The sequence below is a fragment of the Thunnus maccoyii genome, chromosome 13 (genome assembly GCF_910596095.1).
Source record: "Thunnus maccoyii chromosome 13, fThuMac1.1, whole genome shotgun sequence".
In the NCBI taxonomy this organism is placed as follows: Eukaryota; Metazoa; Chordata; class Actinopteri; order Scombriformes; family Scombridae; genus Thunnus; species Thunnus maccoyii.
Window position 1 is genome coordinate 11988171 of NC_056545.1, and position 19947 is coordinate 12008117.

The 19947-nt window shown below is 38.5% G+C and overlaps 1 protein-coding gene across 1 annotated transcript in view; it reads right to left on the reverse strand.

Annotated features, from left to right (window-relative positions):
- Nucleotides 1-2297: 2297 nt before the first annotated feature.
- The window catches only part of acsl6 (acyl-CoA synthetase long chain family member 6), a 38710-nt gene continuing 21060 nt past the window's right edge, over nucleotides 2298-19947 (reverse strand). The window contains exons 5-21 of the mRNA XM_042432140.1: nucleotides 19277-19378; nucleotides 18768-18867; nucleotides 17386-17564; nucleotides 16085-16117; nucleotides 15530-15581; nucleotides 13981-14054; nucleotides 13705-13782; nucleotides 10239-10373; nucleotides 9615-9749; nucleotides 8995-9090; nucleotides 8572-8644; nucleotides 5752-5840; nucleotides 5172-5288; nucleotides 4882-5025; nucleotides 4512-4613; nucleotides 4330-4401; nucleotides 2298-3783 (exon numbers count right to left, since the gene is read on the reverse strand). Of these exons, the coding sequence (XP_042288074.1) occupies nucleotides 3643-3783; nucleotides 4330-4401; nucleotides 4512-4613; nucleotides 4882-5025; nucleotides 5172-5288; nucleotides 5752-5840; nucleotides 8572-8644; nucleotides 8995-9090; nucleotides 9615-9749; nucleotides 10239-10373; nucleotides 13705-13782; nucleotides 13981-14054; nucleotides 15530-15581; nucleotides 16085-16117; nucleotides 17386-17564; nucleotides 18768-18867; nucleotides 19277-19378 (1722 nt within the window). The 3' untranslated portion in view covers nucleotides 2298-3642. The remainder of the gene's footprint in view (nucleotides 3784-4329; nucleotides 4402-4511; nucleotides 4614-4881; nucleotides 5026-5171; nucleotides 5289-5751; nucleotides 5841-8571; nucleotides 8645-8994; nucleotides 9091-9614; nucleotides 9750-10238; nucleotides 10374-13704; nucleotides 13783-13980; nucleotides 14055-15529; nucleotides 15582-16084; nucleotides 16118-17385; nucleotides 17565-18767; nucleotides 18868-19276; nucleotides 19379-19947) is intronic.

A 19947-nucleotide genomic window follows, 5' to 3' on the forward strand; every position in this document is an offset into this window, starting at 1 on the left:
CAGAAATATCCCCAACTGAATCAAATCGAGACCTTGCCAATTGAAATCGAATTGATACTCAGCCCTAGTCGAATTTCACTTCTTTTTCTCATTCTTTACTCAAAATGTCAACTTCTCAAATACATCCGTACATGTTTGAGCTGGAATCCAATCCGAAATATGAAAATGACCACCTAAACAACACATGGAAAAACCTTAGCAACAACCTTAGCAACCAAGGCAATTGAATGTACAGCCATTTACGGGCACCTGCAACGATCTGACTTTAACTCGTCAGCAAGGTGGTAAAAAACACCACAAACGAAGCGTTCAGAGCTGTTGAAGCCCTGGCTTTTGACTTGCAGGGAGCAGTTCTACATATGTTAACCTGAAGTTTTGGAACTTTGATAATGTTTAACATATCTGACATCATGACAGTATATAAATAACATAAAACCACAAAAAACATAATAGGTCCCCTTTAAAGTTGTAGACTATACAATCACTTTTTGACACAGGTGTACAGGTGTCTCAAGCAATTGCAGCCATGCTCTCTGGACATTTTTATGCCTCTGACTTGATTAAAATCTATTTTTCAAAGTGTTCAGTGGATGTTTTGTTACATTGTATCTGCTTCGATGCTGGTGTAGACAGATGTTATGAGTGTATGTATTATCACTAGTATTCACTGCCATCTAGTGACCACAGTGAGTTATTCCAACATTAAAAGTGTGAATTTCAAATTGAGGATGTATTTGTTAAAGATCCCCTCCAGACATGTTTCAAGATGTATATAAAACAATTTTCTCTGAATAATAAATTGTCTGATATAGTTTTTCCACAAAAATTCAATTATCTTGTTAAAATCCTTAAAATTACATCTACTCTTTCTCCCTCATTAAAAATTCAATAATCTATAAATATGCATTGCAAATATATTTCATTTCAGTAATTTGCCAGCTGGACACAAGATGTCTCCTACTTCACTGTAAAGTTCATTCTCAGTGTTTGTGCACTGTAGGGTTCAAGTCTATGTCACACGTGTAAGTTAAATATCGGATCAAAATTGGTTTCCAAACTATTTGTTATGTCACAAATCATGCATAGGCCCACCCCTTAAAATTGAATTTTCATTGACTGCATAGAAACTTTCCACTTTCTGCAGATAAATGTGAAAACAGCCTTCTTGTGTCAAACTCATCATTCTGCACAGTGAAGCTCAAACATCCAACTGCAGGAACAAGAAGAAAAACATTTTTTGAGTGGAGGGGAAACTTAAATACAAATCAAAATTAGCGTCATTATTACAGATGACAGCAGTGATATCGTAATTGGAAATAGTTGTAGGTTATTCATATCGATATAGATTAGTTAATGCATTTTGGTCTGCAGTGGTGGAAAGTAACCAAGTACATTTCCTACAATTTTGGTACTTTACTTGAGTATTTCGATTTTATGCAACTTTATACTTCTGCTGCACCACATTTCAGAGGCAAATATTGTCATTCTTACTCCACTAAATTTGAATTTTATTTTATTTTCAGATTAAGATTGTACATACAAACATATAAGATTATATAATGCAATGCTAAAGAATAGACCAGTGGTTCTTAACCTTTTTGGCTTGCGACCCTTTACAAAGCCTCTGGTTAGGACTCCTTGTCGTATTTCAGATGTCTATGAGCTGCCAGCAGGTTCCTCCAAAGATGCATTTCCCTTCTAAACTTCTCACATGGTTTCATTTAAATAATAGTTTGAAGTCTTAAGAGTAGTATCTAATGTTTCACAAGAGGGCACGGATTAAAGAATAGTTAAAAATATGAATACAAAATGTGTGCTAAAGAACTTTATTTTTGTTCTTTCCTGCCACATTAATCCTCTCATGATCAGATTTATCTTTGACCCTTTGACCCCCAGGTTGGAAACCACTGGGCCAAACTACTATGTTATAAAAAACTGAATATAAAGTAGTTAAAAGTAGCTCCACCTTCACCAGCTACAACAGTAACATGCTGCTTATGTATTCATACAACAGTACTAACAATCTAATATTATTTTTCAAAAAAGAGTACTTTTACTTTTGATGCTTTAAATACATTTAGCTTATACTATTTCTGTATTTTTACTTAGTTAGAATATTTAATGCAGGACATTTACATGTAATGCAGTATTTTTATTTTATATTATTGGTACTTTTACCTAAGTAAAGAATCTGAGTACTTCAGTACTTCCATTTTCAAACACTGAATACATCATGAAAAGAAAACATGACACTAGTTTAAAATCATTCCAGATTATCTTTTATTTCATTGCCCTTGTCCAATTCCCTGCCCTCCCTTGTTCTTATTGCTGCACTCAATCATTACAAGGATATGGTGCTGATTCCATTTTACAGCAGAATAGATAAATAAATAAGTACAATTCATCTCACTACACGCAAAAAGAGAGAAAAAAAAATCCATTCAAACCATTGATTTAATAAATATGCTTACATCTAGCTGTCCTCATTTATGTACATCCACATTGTTTATGCTTTGGGACGGTAATCAACTTAGAAAGCCTATACATTACTTCTATATGTAAACCCTCCAGAAAAAACAAAACAAAACATTTCTTTTGTTTAAAAGTCGACGGTTGTTCTATTTTCCTTCAGTGAGTGGAATTCATCAGCTTTGCCTACGTTACAAAGCCTTGCACTAGCAGCAGTGGCTGTGGGCAGCCGCATACAACCTGCTTTAATGGCCACAAAGACATCTTTTTCAAGTCAAATGCTAACGGTCCCAGCATTGCAGGGCAAACTGCATGCATTGCCCTGAGCCCTGGTTTTGCATTATTTCTTTTTTCCCCCGTTTACCTGACATAATCTTTGTGCAAAGATGGATGAGAAAGAAAGTTGTACTGGGAGTGTGAATCTTGATGATTGTTACAGTATGCCAGTCTTTCATATAAACAAGGAGCACGCATGCTAAACTGATGATCGCAGCCATGTAGAGATGAATGAATGAATGAATTAATTAATGAGAGAATATGTGAACTGTAATTTGGAAGTGGTGCTAACATCAAGATGCTCTACAGAGAACAGTGTGGACTGCAATGATTTGAAAGGCAGGAGCTGCTACTTTTCTGAACTTTATCTTAACTTTGACCTCAAACAGGAGGATGTGGTTTTGGACTAATTGCACAACATCTGGGTTGAAGTTTAATCCCTTAATGGCACTGCTGTCCATAGTTTGTTCAATCAAATGAAAATCTACTGTTGTCCACTGGGGATGAAGTCCATTACTGCCCCACAGGGTTTCAGCATTATCACACATCTAGAAATCTCCTTGAGCTACACTATAGACAAAGACATCACGCTTGCTGTCGTACAACTGTGGATTTAACTCGTTTTAGGCTGGAAGGTTTGGAGTGATGGAGGAGAGAAGAGAGGCAGAGTGATAGTAAGAAGGAATGGACTGCTCAGTGTAAAAAGTGCTGATGAGTTTTTGCTGCTGGGGACAGAGCTTTTGATGGTTTGTTTGGGTGGATAGCAGAGAGCAAGTTTGGCTTGTTTTCCCCAAGCATGTTAAGCCTAAGGTGTCACATATCTGTCCCGATGCAGGTCAGTGGTCATAGAAGATCTTAGACTTAAGATGCTTGAAGGGAAATGAGGTCCGCCGGCCTTCACATGGAGATGCTGCTGTAGAGCTGGTCGATCTTATCCTTGAAGAACTCCTTCAGCTCCGGTCTCTTAGCCTTTAATGTTGGAGTCAGGAGGCCGTTTTCAATGGAGAACATCTCGTTATGGATGTAGATGTTCTTCACCTTTAATAGGAAAAATCATTAGAAATCATCAGAAAAGATGTCAAAGTTAAGGTTGTTGACATTATTACTTTCATCAAGAACAATTTTAGTCAGCTTATATAAAGTTAAAAAGTGTATATAACATGTCATATATGCAACAAGCCATATTCAAAACAAGTATCTCTGTTTACAACTCTTAACAAAAGATGATGCAACATAGTTATTTATGTAACACGCTTTCAGAGACACTCTGTTTCACATTCATAAACGTGATGATGTTTATGTTTTGCTGTGTACAGTAACTACAGTATATCTATAACCTGCTTCAGTGAAAATATTTGTTTGTTCGCTTATCCTGAGTGATTTGTGAACAACTGCCTTGCTCAAGGACTGTATAAAGATATACAATACATGGTCATATTATAGCCTCAAGACCAAGGTTTTTGTATATATTTCCCAAGGAAAATACAGCCACAACAAAAGGCAGACCAAATATCCATACTGTATATTTTTGCCTAAAACCCAAACATATAACATACAGTTACAGTACAACAACCGCATGCTTACCTGCTCAAAAGAGTGCAGGCAACTGGCTTTGCCGAGACGCACCAAATCTTCAAGGATTGCCTTCTTCAGAACCTGTTAACAAAAGAAGTACTCTTCCTTAGAGCATTCTCAACATCTATTATTAACAGCGTTATTTGGGGGTTAATTGTATTGAACAAGTGTTTGAGCCACGTGCCACCTACCGTGTTTTTACAGAGGTCTTTATAGGTGCCTAGTATGCCTTTCTTCTTGGCCCATTCAGGCATCACTTCTGGGTCAGGAACCACAATTCCCACCAAACAGGACTGTGTGGATCAAACACAAACATAAGATAAAAATGTCAAAAGATTGTGTGCTAATCCAGTGTCAAAATCAGCACCAGATAAGTGAGCACGTACTTTATTTGTCATGGTTTCATATGGAGTAAGAACTTAAGAACTCTCAGGCTCTCAGGAGCCACTAATATTTTCACGCCTTGGAAAAGCTAAGAATCTGAGCTGGAAACCTGCGCTTATCAAGGTCTATGAGACATCAAGATACTGTGTTTGTGTGTGAGTGTATCAGTTCTCTTACCTGCAGGCTGTCTCCATGAACATAGAGCTGTGCCACAGGTTCACTCCTAATGTAGATGTTCTCGATCTTCTCAGGGGAGATGTACTCGCCCTGCGCCAGCTTGAAGATGTGCTTCTTCCTGTCAATAATCTTCAGCGTGCCATTCTAGAGAGAAGAGGAGTGGTTAAACAAAAAGATGACGAGAGGAGGACACAGGATAAAAAGTCCTCCTGTCAACACATTAAAACTTAAAATACATCACTATTATTATGCCTAAATAATGGAGTCTGATGTGATCTGTATGTACGTACAGGTAACCATTTGCCGATGTCTCCAGTGTGGAGCCAGCCATCTGCATCCAGCGTCTCGGCAGTCCTCTCCGGATCTTTGAGGTAGCCCTTAAACACATTTGGTCCTTTCACACAAACCTGGATGGGAGATTAGAAAAGTGGACAAAGTTAAAGGAAGTGGAGGTGAAATATATGCACTGTATCTCCTGTACAAACACTAACACATGTTTGTAAAAGTAGGAAAAAGTAATGCCTTTTTTATTCTTATAATAATGTATATATGTATATTAAACTTTTTTCCATTATAAAATGCATTGAAAAAGCTTAGAGGAATTATTTTTCTCAATAGTGTTAAGGTTTCTTTTTGTGTGTTTGCATATAAACAAACCTTTCTGCTTTAGTAACAAATTTACAGTGTTGTTGCTGTTTTACACATCTCATATCTGACCTTGTTTCTTTATCTTGGCATTTTAAGATATTCAAAGCCAGGTGGCATTGTAAAACTTGTAATGAGCTCAGAGTTACCTTTCTAAACATGCGCATGCATAGTCAGACTATGCATGTATATACAGCATGTTTCTTTCACATTCATGTTGCTTACCTCTCCCTCCCCCTTAGAGGCAAAGTAGTTCTTCTCAGGAACATCCACCAGTCTGATGAGGTTACATGGCAGCGGGGCCCCGACATGACCTGTGAGTCAAAACAAGAAAAATCATTAGAAACTCATCAAAATAACTTCTTCAAACCTCATATTTTTCATAGGACAGATAAATAAATAAAATATCAGAACTGAGCAGCAGGGGGTGATGTGAGACTACATTTTGATATCAGATAACACTGATGAGTGTTATCTAACAGTCTTTTAATTACTGCCTCTGCGGAAAGTAGCACAACAGGCTGAGGCACTATTTACTGCCTGATATGCAAATATACAATATGTAATGTGCCATTTCACTCCCAGTGTTTGTTTCACCTCAAACATATGAATTCAAAGGCCAAGGAAACTAATTTCATTTACATGAGGAGCTTTTTACATTTACTTAAGCAGACTTTTACTACATTATGTTTTCTTCTTCTTCAGTCAAACATGAGCAAATGAAAAGTACTTGTACTTGACTACTCTTTTCATGTTTAATGGATGCTTCCAGCTGCATTTACAGTAAATACTGTACATTTGTTTATTCGATTACTGATTCAGACAGAAATTCAGACCTGTGTAAAAGAAGAAAATAAATTTGGCTGATAAAGACTTAACTGTCTTACAAGCCAAAGTAGCTGCTTAATACTAGATAAAAGGTCAAAGGTTATGATTGAGAACTACTGTATATTCCAGATCAACAATTACATTAGTGTTATTTTACAATAAGAATAATCTAATTCTGCATTGTTAGTTTTTCTCAGGGATTTTTACTAAAGCAGATTTTACTGCAAACTAAAGTAATCAGGCTTGTAAAAGACAGGTCAATGAGTTGACCTTATATGCTCGCATGACCTTATATGGGACTAATAACACAGTAATTACACTATGCTAACACTAAAAGAGCTCTTACACACATTACGAAACCCTTATCACTGAAACCGTCCGGCTGTGCAAAAGTGACCTATATATGCGTTGTATCTCAGTATGTCTGATCAATATCTTGAGTTTCAAGATAACAATCATGACTCATCATCTCCACCTCCACCTGTGCTCCAGGAACTAAGTAGATTTATTTACTGAATTTAAAAATAGATCAAAGTGCTCATTGTAGTTCACCCATTGACCATTGACCTTATTTAATACAAAAACACATGTTGTTGAAACTCTGTCTTCACAGTGTAAACAAATGTATCTGGTTCACCAGCCTCCCTGGAGCAGCACTGAGCTGTGTGGTGATTTTGGTGTAGTGTTATTTCGTATTATGTGTTCAGTGATATTCATGCATGACCAGACTCAGTCACAGTGAGCTTATTATAAGCTGGACTGCAACTACGTAGATGCACATGGACAAAAAATGTGAAAAATCTTCTCTTCTGTATGTGTTGGTTGATTAGCTTTCTCTGGAATAAACAGGGCACCATGTTGGAATACATCTTCCCAGCATCTGGTTGCCATGATACCAGCCTGCCACAACATTTCCCTCACCCTCTTACCCCCATTATAAAATGACCTTTTACTACGAAAAAGGTCATTTTACAATGTAATATTGACCTCTCCGTCACAATGATGAATTGGGCTCCCAAACTACTTAACGCTTGACAAGGTTTCTGATTGTATCAAATAGAAACCACAAGAATTATAAAAATGTGGAATTTCTGTATGAACTTAAATTTTTTAAAACACTTTTTGGAACTTTTTGAAGAAACATTTCAAAACTTATTATGTAGACCTTTAAATAATCACCATTTTTTTGTGTGTGTCAGGTCCTGTGCATTGCAGTTCACATTATGTATACTTTATTTAGATTGTTTAAAGTAGATGTTACTCCCTAATAGGTCAATGAGGGGTAGTTTATGTGTTACAAGGTATCTTTAATAATAATTATAATTAACATTTCTAAAAGTTATACTGACCTTCAAAAAAACAACACATTATCTTCAGAATATACAACTGAAATAAGAAACAGCTGTAAGGTATTCAAATGCAACAGTTTATTTTAGTTTAACTGTGGCCATAAATCTATACTTTTATGACTGTCTTCAGAGGAAGACATACTAAATCAGACAACACAGCCTGATTCATTGACAGCAATAAGTCTACATAATTATATATAGCTTACATGGAAAATTACCATCAAAGCCAAGAGGTTTAACACAACAGTGCGGTTCACTAGAGGGAAAATATAGACAGGGAGCTACTTGTTTTTGTACACGCATGCTCACCTTGGCATTCACCTACAAAATAATTTTAACTGTTAATAATGTTGCCTAACAGCTCTTTCTTCTCTGCCTGTCTCATCTTTTCAAGCCTCTCCCTTTTTTCCCCTTCTCGATATACTGTATATATGACAGCATCAGCCTCACTCTCTCTGCTGAGTTTTTCCGATCTGTAAAACATTTACTTGGAGCAGAGCTGATAAGGCCTGAGAGACTGCCTGAGCAGACACATCATCATCCTAACAGCTGTGACCCTCATGATGCAGTGCACAGTCACAATTTTGAACTGATCATACGCAAGTTTATGAGGTAAAAAGAAGCATGGCTAACCTGATTCTGCATCTTGATAACTGTCGTGAGAACAATTATCAAGGTTACAAACCCAGTGACCTCAATTAGAATATTCCAACGTAGGAGTTGTTTATTCCTTAAAATATGACTCAACCTCATCATCTCTAGACCTTTGAACTGAGCTTACAGTCAAGTAAACATGTTCAGTAAGTCTGACAGAGATAAGAAAGAGCTGACTTTCTTTTCTAGGCTTGTTGCATTAAAACTTTCTCACCTGGGGTCCAGTCTCCAGGTGTGGTGAAGGTGCAGCCAGCTGTGCATTCTGTCTGGCCGTACGCCTCGTAAACCTACGCAGACACAGACAATGAGGAGAGAGAGAGTAGAGCATTAAGTGCAACTACTTAATGTATTTGTGGGTGTATATGTGTATCTGTGCATGTTCTGACTGATATGTACCTATCTTTGTGAGGACTCATTTGAGTTTTAGATTTTTAGGTGAATTCGTCTCGTTATTATTTCTTCAAAGGGCTATTTGATAGTTCAGACATTTAGGGCAAAAGTTAGAACTAAGGTTAGAGTAAGGGTTTGGGTAGTTGTGAGGTTAGTGTTAGTGCTTAGAGAGTCTCCACAAATATAGAATTATAAACATGCAGTGTGTGTGTGTGTGTGTGTGTGCGTGCGTGTGTGTGTTTGTGACCTGGCATCCCAGAGCTGCTCTGAGGAATCCCAGGACATTGGGCGAGGTAGGAGCCGCTCCTGTTATAATCATCCTCAGTCTTCCTCCAAGGCTGGCCTGTACAAACACATCATTAATACAAGGGGGGCGCAGTTATTTTCTGTTTTTCTCAAAAAGCAAAAAATGCTCCAGGAATTTCTTAGTGTTCTAGGAATTTCTTTATTTGGCAATATGATGAAGATCTGATAATAATAATAAAAAAAGCTTGAAAATTCTATGAGCTGTTCTCATCACAACTGACACCTTTTACTGTAAATGACATTAAACAAGGTTGTCTTGCAGGTTGTGTGGAAATACAAAGTCCAGGTGAAAATCTGTTTAAAACATTCGGCTCCTTTAAAAAAAAGTTATTTTTAAATGCAAACAAAATCAGAGAGTCCTTTCAAACAGGTGTTGTGACATAAAATCACGCTTGGAGTGCAAGGGTGGAATTCATCATTTACCTTAAATTTGTCTCTGAAATATTTCAAGTGAAACTCTAACAAATACACAGAACCTGATGAAATTAGCAGTGGAGGTGTATCAGCATACAGGAGGTTCTGCTGTGGTGATGCTGTTGCAGGATGTCAAACGCTATTTACCTGAATCTTACTGAAGAAGATTTTGTCCCAGATACTGTCACTGCGAATGATCCCGCTGCTGACCTCAGCACCTTTTCTCTTGGCGGCAAAGTTGAGCAGCCAACGCTTCAATGGGCTGTTAGCCTGGCTGAAGATCTGCAGAGGAGACAAAGACAAAACACACATTATTTCGTTGGGGACAGTCCCCTCTCTTTCCACCTGCTGAAAACACTGAAATCTATTTCACTTCATTGCCAGTACATTAAGAAGTAGGCAACACTACTCTCATTTCAAGAACACAACTTTAATGTCTCCTTTTACATTATTCTTCATTACAACTCTCTCATGCACTACTGAAATGCATACCGCAACTTCACTCTATCCTTAAAACCACAACTACAGTATTGAAAAAGACTTCACATGACTCATAAAGTAGTAGCAGTAGTAAACAATTTCATTTGATTATCAAACCACAAATGCCTGTCAAAGTGGGTGAGTTTCACAAACAGTGCCAGTTTTTAAAGCTGGCATTTTGTTTCTGAAATACATGAGCTGAACCAAACAAACTGAAATGCGCCATCATCTGCAGAGCAAGCAAACAGCAGTTTCTTTGAAAGCCTTTCCTGTGCTATCTGTTCATCTCACCTTGTCATACATGCGGTTGAGCAGTCGAGGCACCACAGGGAAAATGGTCGGCCGCAGGGCCTTCATGTCATCGGGGAGGAGACGGATATCGCCCTGATAAAACCCGATCCGTCCGCCATGGCAGTACACCACAGACTGCAAAAACAGACAAATAGTGAACTTACAGCTATTATCTATCTGCTTTATTTTACAGACAAAATTCTAACACTGACAGGGTGAAATTTTTCGAGTTTTTAGGTATTTAGTAATACAAATCAAGTGACATTATTACTAAAAATGATGGAAATTGATGGAAATAACCTTTATTCATATTGCGCTTTTCAAAACAATAGTTCAAACTCCATTAGAGAGAAAAAAACCCTTTATATTTATGAAATACTGGTGGATACTTTGTGCTGAGTGGACATATTAGTATTATGATAAGTAATACTACTAATACTAGTAATAAGAGATACATGTACATCGCAAATGGGTTAATTACTTATAAATTTACAAGCACTTTTTGGGCATTCATGTAAAATCACCACTTGTAATGAAGGGTTCTCATTCCCACACTCTACTGTCAAGTCTCATGTCACTGAACAAAATGAGGAACTTCACTGTTTGCATGTGAAGTTTCAGTATCACTGTTTTACATTGTGATGTATTAGAAAATGCTGTCTTTGTCAATTATGTCAATGATTGTTAGAAACAGAGGAGAGCCTCTGCACACAAGGATCTACACACTTTATGATAAATAAACTAAAATAAAGATTTGTGGAAGCTGTTCTTTGTGTCTTCTCTGCAACTAGAATAATGTTTGAGCCTAAAATGAACTGAGTTGAACTTACAGTAACTGAATTGTTTTGCAACAAAGCATGCTACTGTACAGTATCTGCTGAGACACAGCAGTCTCACAGTATCTGTGAGGAATAAATACCAGTGCTCGTAGAGTATTAACTCAAGTAAGCAGCAGCAGACGTGGCTCAATAGTCAGTAATGATTGACTAATGAGTAGTTAAACTTCTGACTGCTGCTACTCTCACCACCTCAGGAACTTGCACCTGGGGGTGTAAGATAAGAGTGGTGTTGATGACTACATTTTAGCAATGTTGACTCAAATCAACAACCAACAAATCAGACATTTTTAAAAAATGAATGTGCAATATGCAAATTTTGCTGCAACTTGGAGACCGACTGTCAGGGACATTAATACAAACTGATGGGAACTTGTGAGGGATATACATGCATTTGAATGAGAATTTGCTCAGTTGACCTGACTTTCAAAGTGATTTTTCCCACACACACAAATCACCAGACATCCGATTTGAAGATTGTGACACTTCCACAGACTGAATGTGGACTGAAGGTTAACACAGCACACACCCTTGTGTTGTCATGCGACTGTGACAAAAATGCCGCATATGTGGACCTCTTCCTGTTTCTGAAGTCGGCTGAGGACACAATGAAGCAGAGGATCTGCCCTCTTTTTCCCCTTTGACGGAGACATCACCGGAATCAGATATGCAATGTTATGTTGGTGTGTGAAACTCTTGAACTTGCTTCTATTATGTGATCTGATGTGCTGCCTTCTGGTTGAGTTAGGTGGTTTCCTGTGTCTGACTCTCACGCCACTTATGGCGTTGTCTGTTGCAGGCAAACAAACCCGGCTGGTTCAACCTGATGCAACCCGATTGGCTGCGTGATATGCAGGCTCTTGATATGCACAAACATTCATACACATCTACACACTAAATAATTCACTTAATGAAACAATCATACCCGAGATTTCTGCAGTATTTAAAACATTAAGCGGGGCTTAAGCTCATTTAAGGAAACAAAAAATGCAGCCTTAGCACATCCTCTTTCAGCTGTTTAATGTTTGATGTGAGGTTTTATAATAGATCTTGAATGCATGCTGAAAAGCAGTCCGGCAAGATCCACAACCCCTTGATTGACAAAGTTTGATTCCATAGATTTTCCATTCTCCATTTTCAGTGAGAGCAACTTCTGCTTTGTGCCAATTTGTCTCTCTCTGAGGTCTTCAGGATAACTGTTGTATTTGCTGTCAACATCTAGTCAAAACTTGGCATGAAACTAAAACCCCACTGTGAAAAACTGAAGCTAAAGAGTTACCACTGTGAGAGAATTTGTGTCAGAGGAAAACATTTTAGTTTTTATATTTGGTTCTGTTTTTGAAACATCAAATCCCAAACATAAATGAAACCTTTCTCTCCAAAATGGAAAAAAAGGACTCATGCATTCATTTGTTCTCAGCAAGAGGGAGAAACAGCCAATGTGTCTGGGTGTGATGATAGAGAGCAAACACAAAACAGGAAACATGAGTGGGTGCACTGTAGGGTCGTTAACAGCAGTGGTTAAATCAGCAGGTTTATGAGATTGAGTTTTGCTGTGGATGTGCTATTGTACAGTAAGCTGCAGTTTTGACAGGTGACAGAGAAGACATGAACACCAAGGGTCCCTAAAATAAAATGATGCAACTGTTACTGTTTCTTTGTGAATATCACTGCGTATGTTTATATGCAACCAAATTGCTGTGGGTAATGTATCCTGATATCTTACACATCACATAAAAGGTAACCCCGCTTTCTGTAATCGTGGAGAGTGATCAAGAGAGACCCGGTTAACACAGCTCCATTTCTGGTAAGGAAACCTGATTTCTTCAGTATGTTAAGACTTAATCTGATTGTATTTTTACAGGGGAGCATGTGCATGAAAAAGGGAAAGTATCCCTGCCCTGTTGCAGCAGTACTATTGGATAAATTGAATTACTCATAACTTTGCCTCATTGTAACCACAAAGTTCAATCCCAATTCTGACTAAGACTGAAACTGAAGCTATTTTCCACAGTTGAACAGTAGACGCTTTGTAAAATCCAGATGCTATAAAGACAAATGGCTCTCATGCTGTGTCTGTCAGTCATATGTTCGAGCAAAAACAGAGCTCTTTGGGTTGACGTGTCAGCACGAATACACATAAATATGCCAGATTTGGCTCAAAAATATGATCGGAGGTATGGTAGAGGAGAAGCTTGATTAGTGACCGGCTTCAGGTAAACACTGGTTTTACAGTAAATGGCTTCTTGCAGTGCATGTAGGTGTGTTCTCAGATTTCCTGTCCTGATCTGCTTTCTCTCAATAGCCTGGTTTCTTGCGCACGCAGATTAAGAGTTCTCAGACATGTGCATGTGTGTGCTTCAGTTGATTAGGAAATGATGCAACATGCTGACACAGTTGGACAGTAAAACTAAAGAGAGAGGAAAAGCAAGAGCAAAGAGTCTCTCACTCTCTTCCTCTCTTTCTTGTACCCACACACTAAACAATCCCAAATTAACGCCCACAATCACAATCATAGCCTCTTTCACAAATCCTTCCTCCACCCCCTTCATCCTCCGCACATTTCAACAATCTCATAAACACATTACATCTCATTCCTGTGGTCATAGATCTGATTTCATCCCATTTACCTCGATGAGTCTCTCAAACATGTGAGCCAGTGGCAGGAAGGAGATGAGGCAGTCATCTTGGTTGGGGAAAATGACTTTCTGCAGGAGACAGAGGGAAGGAAACAATCAGATGACCTTAAAAATTATCCTGCAACACGGAGAGATAAGGGTTAAAAGGAAGAGCATCTGGGTGGTGGGTGGGGAGCTGGGGGGGTGGGGAGGTGGGGAGGTGGGGTGGGGTGGGGCGGTTATGAAAAGCTTCCAGAGTGTAGGACAAAGGAGGAAAGGGTCACTCACGTCTGTGACTTTGAGGAAGCCTGAGAAATCTGCCACCACGTTCCCATGGGTGAGCATGACTCCCTTAGGGTTTCCTGTGTAAGCAGACAGAAAAAAACACACCAACATCACAGAGGTGAAATACTCCTCTCTTACCCACAGATCAGTCATCCAAAAGGGGAGAGAAAGGGAATCTGACATGGAAAGACACATCTGGCTCAGCAGAACTTCCTTTTCACATTTTTCACATTTCATATCTTGAGTGTTAACTCTTTTTTTATTGTGCTTCTGTGTTCAGGAGTGACATTTAAGACATAACCAACATAGCATAAGCCACATAAGCCACTGACCGACAAATTACTAAAATGAGTTTGTCAAAGAAAGACTTTGATCTCTTCACATTGGTTCACCTTATTTAGAATGTTTCACACTTGCACACTTTAACACCTGCATTGATGGACCACAGTGTTCACAGCCTGTACAAACACATACATGACAGACTATATATGTGCTGTATAGCTGTTGAAAAGTCTACAAAACATAAAACATGACACACTTAATATTATAATTTCCTATGTTCACCTGCAATCACTAATTTAATCCTGTGAGATATTAAAATTTGAGGATGCTGTTTGTCCACTTCCAGTTATTTTCAGGTTACTTTGCCTCTAAAATCTATAAATACATCAATTACTATATAAACGCGTAACTTACTTATGGCTGATTACCAGACTTTGTTTTGAAGTCATGTACCACCATTATTTCAAATGGAATATTATTGAATCATAGAACTTCTTGTGTGATTACGATGTATTTGGTCATTCCTATAACAATTTGGTTTTTAGTTTCTGTAATGTCATTATGCACAGTCCTTTTTTTTTTATAAATACACAGTGGTTAATATGAAGCAATAACACTTAATTGTACTGTTCCTCTTTCCAGATGTGTCATCCACACACTGTTCACTGTCCAACAACTGTGAACAATGCTGTTTTAGATTCAGAGCAGAATGATGTCGCAATAAAGTCAGAGGGAGTTCTCGAGAAATGCAAACCGATTTGAGGAAACTGAACCTCATGTTGGAGTGACTGCATGTCTCTCTCACAGCCAGCAGGTGGCAGCGTTTTCAGCACATCAGTGGACTGTGAGCAAGGGGAGTTGCAGCTGGTGCCACTTGTAAACTGACACCAGTGTCCTAAGATGACCTCACTTCTGCTCACTATTGTGTTGGTTTTTCAGTATTGTTGTTGCTGTGGGTTAAGAACTCCTGTAAAAGCAGCAATGCCTCTTTGTGCACATGAAAGTGCCGATCTTTGGTGTGTCAGGACATGCTGGGGAATCCAGAGTGAATATTTACATAATGTGAAGAAGGAGGGGGTAAATTATTCTCCTGCGATTAGATCAGTCTGCTGCTGTGAAGAAACTGTATCCATTTACTGTAAATGCCTTGTCTTCCTGTCTTCCTGAACCATTTCACGCCCCCGTGGATACATTTTTAGGCCCCAAAAGGAGTGCTTTCATTCTCAAACAAAATTAATGCTGCATGTTATTGACATTACACAGTTCTTACCTGTGGTTCCACTGGTGAAACACACAATGGACAGGTCCTCAGGTGCTGGTGGCTGTGGAGAAAAAAATGGTTTCAGTCAGAGTGAAATTGACATGCAACTTAACATGACATGAACTTCTTCTTCTTGCAGCTTCATCAACAACAAGGTGCACCAACACATCGGCAGCTATAGGATAAAGCATGTTGTATATCTATATACTGTATGTAGAGTTATATTCATAGTTATTGGCTCTGCCCCCTTGTCTCATTGTACCAGTAGTATTGCTTTAGGGCTCCCTATGTAAACTGCCAATAAATAATTCCTCAAAGTCCGTTCAGTGCACTTACGATTTAAAGCCACTCTGTATTTGATTTTCAAAAAAGAGTAAACACAAGCTTGCTGGAGGGTTTAGACTGAATTGTCAACATTCAGTGTTTACTGTTACATGTGCTGTTAAACAGATCAAGTCCATATTTGCACAAAAAAAGAAGTGGATCATTTTCAGTTATTGTAAAAAAACATTACAGAGTACATCCTTCCCCATGTGGAGTGTGATTTTGTTGTACAGTACTTACTATAGGTTTTCTGTAGTGCTCTCTGCCCAGAGCCTGTAAGAAGTAATAAATCATTATTAGAGGACCCTTTACATGCATGCAAGACAAAACTATTAGACATAGCTTAAGTGTTAGTCTTTCAGTTCTGTTTATGAATTTTCCAAACCAAGGACAACACAGGTCATCTCTGACCAGAGCATGCGTGATTCATTATTATCTGGGAACCAAAGAACAAACATTTGTGGTTTTATGTTGATGGGAAGTGAACATGCTCAGAAAACCATTGCTAAAAGTGTACAGTTGTCAAGGCCCCCTGCGTTTGTGTACAACTTGTTGTTGCAGATGTGATTGTGGGTCAAAGGTTCAACAGCAGTTACAATAACACCTCTCACTTCTTTTAAACTGCCTGGAGGACCTGATAAGCTTTTAGACCATGAGGGTTGCTTGTCATAGAAAAATGACAGTGATGTACACTTGTGATATCAGCTATATTTTTCTGTGTTTGTCTTCGCTTTTTACAACTCTGGAATGATGTCATTTTGCTATAAAATCCTTGTTTACTTCATGTAGGCATGCAAAATGTTTTCCCATTCTCTCTCTCTCTCTCTCTATGTGTTCATGATATGTTCAGAACTTATCTTTAATGTCATTCCAGAAAAAGAGAAATAGAGCAAGGAAAGAAATCTGCATTTATCTTAAATTGTCCTTCGAGATAGACACGGCTGTGACCTGCTGTTCCAGTTTCTTATGTCTGTTTGTTGTGACTGAGCTAATGAAGCATTAACAGTTACAGGAAACAGTGCAATGACTGTAAATGCCCACTTGAGACATAGAGGCATAACAACACATGACAGTCTAATTTCATGCAAGTTGTGTTGTCTATGTGTAATTTTGTGGTTGTCACATGTCACATGCGTCAGATACATAGACGAGTAGATAAAGATCTAAACCAACAAAGACGTGACCTGTTTGAGGATGCTCAACAAGTGACTTATTCTTTTGATCGTTTGTGAACCAAATCTAAACATCAGTTTGTTTTGACTGGCTGTTCATGGCATTTCTGTGATGACACAGTTGAATATTTGGATTATTTTTAAAAAAAAAATTAATATATTATTCTCTTTTATATTCTTTTAAAGACTAATTTGAACCACTCTGAGTATTTTCTAGCCTCTCTGAAGGGACCATCTGAACATAACTATTTCATATATGTGTATATTTCTTAAAATACTGTATATTTTACATCACTTGCACTGAGCTAATTCCCCCACTAGACCCTTTATAGCTTTGCAGTGATTTCATTTTTCCCCTTCATGTCATACCTCGACCTCCTGCATGGCCTGTATGTGGACGCCGCAGCCTTTGCCCTGCTCCATGAGGGCAGAGTCAAAGGCATCCATTAGGATGATTCTCCGCAGGCCCAAAGTCTCTTTCTGTTCCACATTACCCAGAAGCACCTGAGCTTTCTCTACTTTGTCGCAGATGACTGTGGAGATGTCAGCTGAAATGAAACAAGCACACAAGAGCACCCGCACCCTTGTGTGAATACCAGTAGAATAAGAAACAAAAAGGAACAAAATAAATCAAAAAGACCCAGATGTAGATTGAGTGAATTTTAGATCTCCAAAGCAACAAATCTTGGGATGACATCAATCAAACTAATCAGTTCTTGTGTTTTTACATTGGGGCAACATTCAAATTATCTAATGACTTACTAGATCTTCAGTTCAGTAGTAAGTTTGGTCCATTGCTGCTTCAAACAGTCACGTTCAGTTCAGTACAAAAAAAGCCCTGTAAAAGCACTGTTTTTAAGTTTAATAGCTCAGTAGCTACCTATTTGTAGCAGAGTTATCACATCATGATTGTTTCTGTGGCCTGTGGCCAGTCGTTAAATAAGCTTTACCAAGGTAGTAACATAGTGTGAATCAAGGCTGAGCTCACAATGTTGCTCTGAAGTCACCAGTAAGAGGAGGTACACTGCTAAAAGCTACTGTTTGGTTCATCGTAGTCACCCAGAAAGCAAAATTGCTGTGGCCCAGCTCCGGCCCAAACCCAACACTTTCGGCATTTTCATCCGCCCACATAATGCAGTCTGCTTATGTTTCCCAGATCTGGGTCACAAGCAAGCTGTATGTCAACCAAGAACAAACCAGATAAACCCGAACTGGCCCACATCCAGAATACACATACTTGAGAGCACCGCGTCCATATCTGCTATTTTACATGTGGGCCTTTTAAGGCTCACATCCATTTTGTCCGGGCCAGACGAAGGCAAGCTGTGCCACATCACTGCCTGAAGTGGCCCACTTCCGTATACTGTCTGGGCAGTTTAGTACTTAAGATTCTGTGCCAAAGAATGTTTTGTATATGTACTTAACATCTCTACATCTCTCGTCTCTGGTCAAGACCAGATTTAATAATCTGATTTAAAACTCTAAAAATGTCTCAGGACTTCATGATTTCACTCTGTAATACTACTATACTTGTAAAGTTATAGTAGAACTATGAAGTTATTATAAAAAATGTAGTTATTTAGCTGCTGCCCTTTAATGAGGAGAGGCTTGTTTGTTGTATTTACGTTTCAAACTCAAAATTTTGCAGGGTTAGAGAAGATTATCACTTCTGGATACTGTTGTGTGTGTTAGTGTGGCAGCAAGTAAGCATTTAAAGGAGCAGTTTGTGTGTGTGACATTTGTGTTCTTACCAGTGTTAATGATGAACCGTATGGCGTCTGGGCCCAGTGTGTCATAAAGGGGAACCACCACCATGGAGTAGGTATAGCAAGCTAGCTCTGAGATGATCCACTACAATCACACACAAGTCAGGGGTTAAAGATCAGGAGAAAAAGTTCATTCATCTATTGAAAATTTTTACTTTTACTTATTTGCTTAACTTACATTTTAGACTGTGCTTGTATATACTGATACAGTTTTAAGCCAATGTATTTTTGGTTTTCACATGTTCAAGAGAGAAAAATCTCCTCTTGTTTTAATCAAGATGCTAACATAATGTGTTCTGTTTGTGACTGTGAGTGTGTGTTTACACCAGTGGTCTGTATGAATGAAGCCATCTGTACAATAGTTTACCTTGTCTGAGCCAATGGGTATGAAACAGTGAGCAGAGAAACCGTGAGAAATGGAGTCGAGGAGACAGAATGAGAGAGACAGCATGAAATGTTAAGAGACAGAGATTGAGACAAAGAGTGGGAGTCACCTCTGGTCTGTTCTGGGCGAACACTCCTATGAACTGGTTGGGATTGGGCTGGCAGCCCTGGTGCAGCAGGCCTGAACCCAGGTACTCAGCTCGGGATGTCACCTATGGAGTGGGAAGATGGGACAGCAGCTGATCGAACCAGTTGAAACAAAACCAAATAAGAATATGTCATGTTACTGTTTCTTGGGAAACAGGATTTTTTTCTTAGTTTTCACTTTTTAGTAACTATTTAGGGAGGTGAAGGGACTTGTGGGAATTTAGAAAGAAAGGAAATCCATGTTTGTGTTGATTTTAGTATTAAGATTTTCTATCATGCTTCAGCTATTAAACACAATATGAATCAAACGTCATCTGCTTAAATGTACACCAACTATGGAAACATGTACGATTTTCATCCCTGGTGAAATGCATGACCGTTTATTCTGTAAACTGTTGAACTGCCAAAACCTCATTTCTCAAGTTACCTTGATTGTGAAAGACATCAGAGAAAATAGGATTTATGTTGCTGTGCCCAGACAGTTGCATAACAACTTACACATGTTCTGTGTTTCAGTGGAAGTCTTTTCATTATTTCCTGACGTGAACTGAGGATAAACTGTGAATTGTTTAAATGACAGAAAGAGACAGCCTCTCTCTGAATCAGATTATAAACAGGTCTAGACTTATCTGTC